We start from the raw sequence: 8,671 nt of genomic DNA on the forward strand, positions 1-8,671 counted from the left end.
ATCTTCCGTTACCATGAACAGTCCATAGTGAAGCCGTATTAGAAATTTTATAAAACTTTTTTTTTTTGGCATTGAAAATTTTATAAAACTCTTAGGCTGTCTTTGGAAGTACAAGTAGCGCCCCACATCAACTTGTCGGCCTTGTCAACTAAATCGACTCCAAACAACTGAGTGATGAGAGGGACGTTTCACCTTCTCTTGTCAAAACTAATCAGATTGCTCCGGTCCGCTGGCAATGTAACTTAACCTGGTCTACTGGACCCCGGTATAGAATCATATATCTTTGCCTCAATGGACGGTTAAGATGAGCTAAGATTACATAACAGCCAAGTAAACGGCAACTATGAAACGGCTGATCGGGACGCGCCCCGCTAGGCCATAGCATGACGGTGAGGAGACTCCGTTATCTACGGTCCCGATAAATGGGCCCTTCGTTTCTTTGGGACCTGGTGGTGGGCAGCTCCTCCTGAGATCTCATTTCTTTTCCTTCTCTTCCCCCTCGTAAGCTATTAGATCCTGTCTTTCTTGCTCCGTTTTTTTTTTTTTGGGGTAATATTTTTGGCTTTTGGAACGCTTAATCGTGTCTCGCGCGCAGATCTGATGGCTTTTTCCTCCTTTTTTTGCGATCCGGTTCGATTTTTTTTGAACAATTCTTTCGTCTGGATGTAAAAATTTGTGTAAAACCTGGGAATTTTTTAGGTGATTCGAAAGGAAGTAGGATCTGTTTCTTTATTGATTGATATGGTAGAATTAGGCTTCTTGGTGTCGTATTTCGTTATTTGATACGATTGTTAGGGTTTGCTTGATTAATTTTTAATTTTTGTCGATGTGAGATCGAATTTCTCCTTGTTTTGTATTTCTGTCGTCAGATATTTTTTTATTTTTTCCTTTCTTTTGTGTTGTGATCTTGTTGGTGGATCAGAAATGTCTCTTTTGTGGTGTTAGAATTAAATTGGATATTTCCTTGATTCTTATTGAGGTCAGTTATTTTTGCAGAATTGTTTATTTGATGTTCGTTCACATTGATGCATAGATCTACTTATATTCTCTTTGTTTGAGAATTGATTTTCAGCTTTTTGTTTTAAAATCAACTAAAGGTTGCGTTTTTATTCATTTGCATGTTGTCCTTTGAATGCAGAATCAGCTGATAATGTCGAAGCTTTTGCACTTAATATAGTTTTAGTCATCACCGTTGCTCAGTGTTTTCTTTCCTCTTTCCCTTTCTATCATATTTTTTTCATCTCTGGTCAATTTTTTATCCATTGGAAACAAAAAAATTGGAACACAATTTGTTTTTATCTTTGACCTTACTCATGAGAATCAGATGCACTCACTTGATTGCTTTTGATCGGTCCTGTTGGCCAGTCAAATTATGTGCATCAAATAGTTAATCGCAAGCGAATTTATCTGAGTAGAGTTGATTGTTAGATTTTGGCCAAAGAGAAGTTTATAGCTTTAAGCATTTGTTCATTTAGGATTTAATAAAATCATCATGAAAGTATCTATTATTATCAGAAACCATAAGTGCATGATTTTATCTTGTTATTGAATATCAATATATGTGCCGATCAGACGTGAAGATGGGGCTGTCTTTCACCAAACTATTCAGTCGGCTTTTTGCAAAGAAAGAGATGCGTATTCTTATGGTAGGTCTTGATGCTGCTGGCAAGACCACCATCTTGTACAAGCTGAAGCTGGGAGAGATTGTGACCACTATTCCTACCATTGGTATGTGCTAAACATAGATAACTTTGAAGCTGGTGTACTTTATTTACTCGTGATATCCATGCTTTCTTGTTACTTGAAATTGATTTTTTTCACTCAGGGCTAAGGATTGGGTGTTCAAGAGCGTATTTTTGATTTACAATTTTTGGGAACATTGTAGCTTTGTTTAGTAAGTTGAGCATTAAGCCTGATAATATCAAATCTCTAGTTCATTTCATTTATTTCCACTATTAGGTTCAACCTCTTGGGAGTTGCTGCAGTTTAAATGGCCCTACAATGATGTTCTTTAACATAGAAGGTACCATTACAATTGATTGATTTTACAAAACAGATGCCATTTTCTGTTGAGAGGAAGAGATTCTGTTTCCATTAATAGTAACTAATTTAAATAAATGATAGGAACTCAGATTTGTTAAAACCAGCATTTGGGTTTCATAGGAACAGTAATTTAGCATGGGTTTGATTTGTTTTTAGGCTAGATTGATTATATTTCCTGTATTTGTGACTATTTTTGTTATTTTCTGTGATATAATGTCAAAGTGCTATCTTGTAACATGATTCAAGAGCTTCTTAAATATTAGTGGTACAATATTTTGTTTGTCTCATCTATTCTTGGTGAGAAGTCATATCAAGTGACTGATGTGTTGCTCTCCCATGTTCTTTCCATACGCTTCATTTCCCCTTTCATTTATCTGATTATTTGGGGCAAATTTGAGCCTCTCTTCTTATTAAGATGTTCTCAGATCTTTGTTGCAATGCATGTATGTTATTGATTGATTACCCATTGCTTGGTTCTTTTGCGCTGACAGCTTGCATGTCTCTATGCACTCAGTTCAGTTGTCAACCTGGTGTTCTCAGATTTACCAGAACTTAGTCTATTTGCTCTGTAATAAATTCTGCGCCCTCTCTTCTGCAGCTTCCTTAAAGGCCCGTGTCAATAACATACATTCTTGAAATCACGTATCTACCTTATCTGATTAGCTCTGATTCAGGATAATTTATCTTCATTGCTCTTTGTTGTTTTGTGTTTATCATGGTGAACTATCTTCTCACCATCAATTTCAATTGGAGCCTTTATCTATCTTCTTTTTTCACCAAAATTGCATTTTATACATTCAGAATCTGGTGGATGCTCTTTTTTTCTTGTATATATGGAGTTCATCATATTTGCCCAATATGCTATGTCAAATTTTTGAGCTGCGACTTTGTTTTATTTTGCTTTTTTTTTTTAATGACTTTGTGATGTCAAATGTTTGTCAGGATTTAATGTGGAGACAGTGGAATACAAGAACATTAGCTTCACTGTGTGGGATGTTGGTGGTCAGGACAAGGTTTGTACTATCTCTCTATATAATGTTCGTTGAGTAATTTATGTAAAATGGGTAAGGTCTGATACTTCTGTTTTGTGATTTCATTATATCTGTGTTTGGAATTTCACAAAATGATGAAAATAATAACACTCCAAGAAGTGATGGATATCTTGTGATATCAAACTTGTTATCAATGCAGGGTATCTGAGATGGTCAGGTAACATATGGGAAGTGTACATTTTTACTGCACACCTAGTTCATAGCAAATACACTGAAAGAAGTTTATCTGTCTTGTTTTTACCTATCAAAAAAGATATACACTGGAAGATTAAAAAAATATCAAGTTATATGGCACCATCACTCCTCATCCCATGTTTAACCAATTTATTCACTGACAGATTGATATGTGATATCCATTTTTGAGGTTCCCTGATATTTTGAGGTTGACCTAGTTTTTATAGAGGTGTACCATACTATTTTAAAGATAATAATGATGACAATGATTCTAATGATACACAGTATCTCGATGGAAATAATTATGAGCTTTAATCAGACATATTGGACAGGTGCGTACTATTTTACCAACGCCTAGTTTTTACAGAGGTGTCCTACGATAAGTTGGCCTAATTTCTCCAAGGGTTTCAATTTCATTTTAATTTCAAATGGACCTTTGGTACAAGGATTCATATGCATTTGGGAGTGAGGTTGATTGGGTATAGCATAAATGTTTGCCATTCTGTGAATTGAAATGTTGGATAGATGCAACAAGCACAGTTCCTTGAAGTAGTTTCTCCTATATTTCTAGTTGTCCTTGATCTCTTCAATGTACATTTCTTCTGTGACCTATAAGATCATTCCAGGAATAGATACAATAACTCTTCCTGCTTTTCTGCTTGTCACCATATTGGTAATGGCATTCCATTGATTTTTAGTGAAGCCTGTGGCAGTGCCTTTTTTATAATATCATTTCAGCTACAGGTCTGGATAAGCAGTTAAAGATTAGATTTATGTTGTGTGCCATTTCTAAAAGCCGCATTGGGTGTTATTTCTCTTGAGGTAGTGTGACTTGATGGTACCTGGACCTGCATGTTGACCTTTTGTCAGAAAAAAATTGTGTTATATCTCCTTACCCAGTGGCATAGTTCTGAATTTATTTGGAATGCTTGGACATGTTAAGATCCTTGCCTTTATACCTGGAATGCCAAGGCATTAGAGGTCAGGAATGTTGGGGTCTTGACCAGCATTGTAATGTACCACCATGCGCTGCAGCCATCCTCCTCAGCCTCCTCCATGATCTCTCTCACAGTCTTGGGTAGGTCTTTCAATATTGCAATTTTCACTCTAGGACAGTCATGCAACCTTGTTCCATCTGAACTTTGGTTGCTATGCAACCCTTTCTAGAGGTGGCTTTTACTTTAGGTTCTTTATTATTCTTATCTTTTTACTCTGTCCTTTGCACAAGCGAACCCTTTTTTGACTTGAAAACTGTATGTGGGACTGGCTCTAATACCAAAAACCAAAATGTTATCAACCCAATCCAGTTTACCTAAAATGCCTAGCAGCTGCAGAAAGCTTGGGCCTTAACCAGAACAATTATAGGGCAGACTAGCTGGAGTACAACAATCTCTAATTTCCCATCCAGGTTTTTTTGGAAGCTAAGAAGCTTGTCTGTCTTTTCAAGCTGATATTGTTAGTATATGAATTGCAAACTAATATTTAAGCTTCAGTGCCAGATATCATTCATGTTCAAGTGTTCTAATCAACAATTTTATAAATGATGTATGCATTTGAATTTTCCTGTGGCATCATCAATTAATCAAAAGTTAGTATCTAAAGACCTCCTGATGACATGAATCATTTAGTCATCACAATGTGACATATGCTTGCTGGCAAATGTACCAGGGCTTACTGCATAGTTGAGATATTTTCTACAGCTTCTAGATAATGGTTTATGCATATATCTACACATGTGCACATGTGCGGCCACACACACACACACACACACACACACACACACACACACACAGAGAGAGAGAGAGAGAGAGAGTTTAAAGATATTAAGTAAAATACCTTCTCATGGCTTGTGTATGCATGATTGTAATAATCTTTTGTCTAATGGTACTACCAGAGAGAGAGAGAGAGAGAGAGGGAGAGAGTTCAAAGCTTCTGTGTAGTCTTTGTCACTTCTGTTTCCTTTTAATCCACTACAGCTTGAGCAACTTGAGTTTGAAGATCTTAAATACATTCCCATGGCTTGTGTATACTTGATGGTAATAACCTTTTGTGTGCTGGTATTATCAGATCAGACCTCTGTGGAGACATTACTTCCAGAACACCCAGGGCCTTATCTTTGTCATTGACAGCAATGACAGAGATCGTATTGTTGAGGCTAGAGATGAATTGCACAGAATGCTTAATGAGGTAGACTGGTACATCATTTTCACTTTAGTTTCAATTTGATTGTTTTATGCAGAAAATTGAAATTTCTTTGTGTGTTTATGGAGGCTCTTTTAGTTTTTAATTGGGAGGTCATATGTTAAGACTTTCTTATAAAATAAATGTTTGATATATGATCCCTATACTAAATTGGCAATTCTTGAATAGAATAGAGTAGTAGATAAATTTGGCTGCCTGTACAACCAAAAGAACTAAATTTTTTATTCTATTTCACAACCTGGTTTCCAATATGCTGTAGGCTTGTAGCCTTGCTGTCAGGATACTCTATCCAGGCTGGTGGAGCACTGTTCCTTTTTCCCCCACTTTTCTGAAATCTACAGTTTTTCCATTGAGCATTGCTCTAAGCACTCACAAGAAAGCCAATTCATGTCAACAATGTGTTTTGTTTCTTTCATCTTGTTTGGCAAGTCCGGTCCTTTAGGTTGCCTGAGTCACTTTTTATTGCTTCTGTATCTTTATTGTCAAAGTGCGCTTTTAAATAGCACCAAGAAATATCCTATCGATGATGATGCTAGTTCACCATTTTTGTCATTGTTGTTGTTATTATAAGGAATGCTTTTGCTTTCAAACCTTATTAGAAACCATTGTGAAAAATTTTGATCGAGCAGTTGCAAGAAGCATGTCATACAGCAATCTACCAAACAGTAGATGCAATGTTATAATAACTCATCAGTAATGATTTATGTTTGGCCAATCTCTGATCTCTGGTTTGCCTGCCATTCGATACTTGGGGCATGCTGGCCATAAATTTCATTCCCGGACTCTAGTTTCAATTGGCATGTAATTTTTATTCCACACCCTGTTTATAAAGCAAGACCTAAGTGTCTGTAGAACAAGCATGGTTGCTTATTAAGCATGGCATATTCAAATGAAAACATAGCTGAGCCTTGATTGTTAGATGACAATCAAACAAAGGCCCTGGAATTAGTCCCTGCATAATGTTTTCATCTTGGCTTCAAGATTGGTTTGCCAACCAAGGCCTACCAGGGTCACATACCTAAGAAGCTTGAAGCTCTAGCAGTACACCTCATGCAAAATGGAAAACTGAGATTTTTCTTTGCTGGGCAGGATGAATTGAGAGATGCAGTGCTGCTTGTCTTTGCGAACAAGCAAGATCTTCCCAATGCCATGAATGCTGCAGAGATCACTGATAAACTTGGCCTGCACTCCCTCCGCCAACGTCACTGGTAAATATTTAATATTTCATGCACTTCACATGGTTCTTAACCTTTCAAGTCAATTTCTTAGTTAATACAATTTCAATGGTTATTTGTAAGTACCTGAATCTATCAGCTTTGTAATACTTCATTATAATTTGTCTTTCTCCAGGTACATCCAGAGCACATGTGCCACATCTGGGGAGGGTCTTTATGAGGGACTGGAGTGGCTCTCAAACAACATTGCGAACAAGGTCTGTCTCATGATTGCATGAGCCAAGTGCTCTTTGCATTTGATTTCTGTTGAAAGTGCAGCTCTTTGTGACTTCGGATCATTCCTCCATTTTTCTGCAGGCATAGATATTGCTGGCTGGATACCTTGTTGGAGCTTAAAACATTGTTAGGATCTTCTGTTAACCACATGTGTTTGCTAGAGCTCTGCTCCAAGAATCAATTTGCTTATGTTTCTATCTTTCATAGACTCGAGCATTTGTTGTCTCATCTAGACCAACAATAATCTGGAAATTTGTTCTTACCTAGATGTTAAATTTTTGCTTTCTTTTTTTCTCTCCCTTTACCTGCTAATTCTGTCGTTGGAATACCTTGCCTGGGTGATATAATAGTTTTATTTCTTAAAAAGCTTGGTTCTTGTAAGACCTACATGCCATATCCAGGATACCGTTTGATTCTTCAGACTACCTTTCCTTCTTCCAAAGAGTGATTTTCAAACTTTAATCTTGCCCATTCTCGCTGATCTTACCTATTTAAGGTCGGGGAAGAAACAGGTGGTTTTAATTGGATTGGCTCTCAGATGATGCTTGATGTTAAAGAATTAGAGAGCATGTTACCTTCTAACGTGCTTCTGATTGATATTTGCCATTGTCAAGCAATCAAGAACAACCGTATTACCAGGGGTTTGAAGTTTTCAGCTACTGGATCTGGTAATTTCGGATGAAAATAAAGCTAACCTAGATCAGTGAGAGTTATGCCACTGACTTGAATCTTTAACTGTCAATATTTTAGAAATGCTAAATCAGCAGTGGGTCTGAAACCCAGCTCTTTTCTTGTTTTCGTACCCTGTTGCCGGATTATTTCAAGGCCACAGCTCATGCTAGATTTTTCTTTGTTTTCTTTCTTTGTTTTGTTTTTATTTTGTTTTGTCTTGTTTTATTTTTTGTTTTTTTGGTTGAGAGATTGGGTGTAAGGTTTCATGTATTCATTTCAATATCATCTTCGTGGGATGGCTCTGACCTGTCCACCATGGATTCAGCCTTGAACTTGTCGTTCTTGATTCCTCCAGATTGGTAATAAAATTGGTAGACTGAGAATTGGCAAAACTAAAATGGTAGGGGGTGTAATGATTTGACATGTCTAGATGGTTGTTGATGAGCTTGGCTACCTCCTGCATCTCTATTATCCTGGCAAACACCAATAGCTAATGTGCGATATAATACCTTATGGGGTTATTACATTATTCATCCGATGAACCATAAATATTTTTAAGTTCGTCCGATGAACCAATATTATTTTTAAGTATCGTAAACAAATGATTTGATCTAAGCATTGAAGGGCGGTCGGTCATCTCAAGTTCTCCTACGCTACATGTAAATATGTGCCATCCTATTAAGGACATATCACAATTATAAAGGATAATGTCTTCCACTTGATATGTGAAATATCCTAACACCAGAAAAGCTCGACCCTCCTTTTTTGATATAGGCAGGTGATCACACGGCTCTGATACGAGTGCATTCTATAAAATTAGAAAGTAAAATATCTTGCAACATCTAAGGGCACTTCTGATCGTGTTGCCAGATCATCTCTGGTATGCACAATAATATAAGAAGCAATTCAATCTGCTGTATTGTTTACATCTCAAAAGACATGGTAGATCGACACTCCGGCAAACTCTTGGAGGGAAGTTCAGATATCACGAAAAAGTGGATAGGCTTTCAGCTGTCTCGTGTCATACCAGATCTAGTCAATAACGGTCACTGACTTGCCTTCAATGCAAATTTTTTT

The 8,671-nt window shown here is 36.9% G+C and overlaps 1 protein-coding gene across 1 annotated transcript; it reads left to right on the forward strand.

Annotated features, from left to right (window-relative positions):
- The first annotated feature begins 363 nt into the window (after positions 1 to 363).
- Positions 364 to 7,208, forward strand: LOC105059772 (ADP-ribosylation factor). Its single transcript, XM_010943202.4, has 7 exons — positions 364 to 501; positions 1,573 to 1,728; positions 2,986 to 3,056; positions 5,337 to 5,456; positions 6,561 to 6,679; positions 6,822 to 6,903; positions 7,004 to 7,208. Exons 2-7 carry the CDS (start codon positions 1,581 to 1,583, stop codon positions 7,007 to 7,009), a joined length of 546 nt encoding a protein of 181 aa, XP_010941504.1. The 5' UTR covers positions 364 to 501; positions 1,573 to 1,580; the 3' UTR covers positions 7,010 to 7,208.
- Positions 7,209 to 8,671: the final 1,463 nt, after the last annotated feature.

Source organism: Elaeis guineensis, chromosome 10, assembly GCF_000442705.2.
Source record: "Elaeis guineensis isolate ETL-2024a chromosome 10, EG11, whole genome shotgun sequence".
Taxonomy (NCBI): Eukaryota; Viridiplantae; Streptophyta; class Magnoliopsida; order Arecales; family Arecaceae; genus Elaeis; species Elaeis guineensis.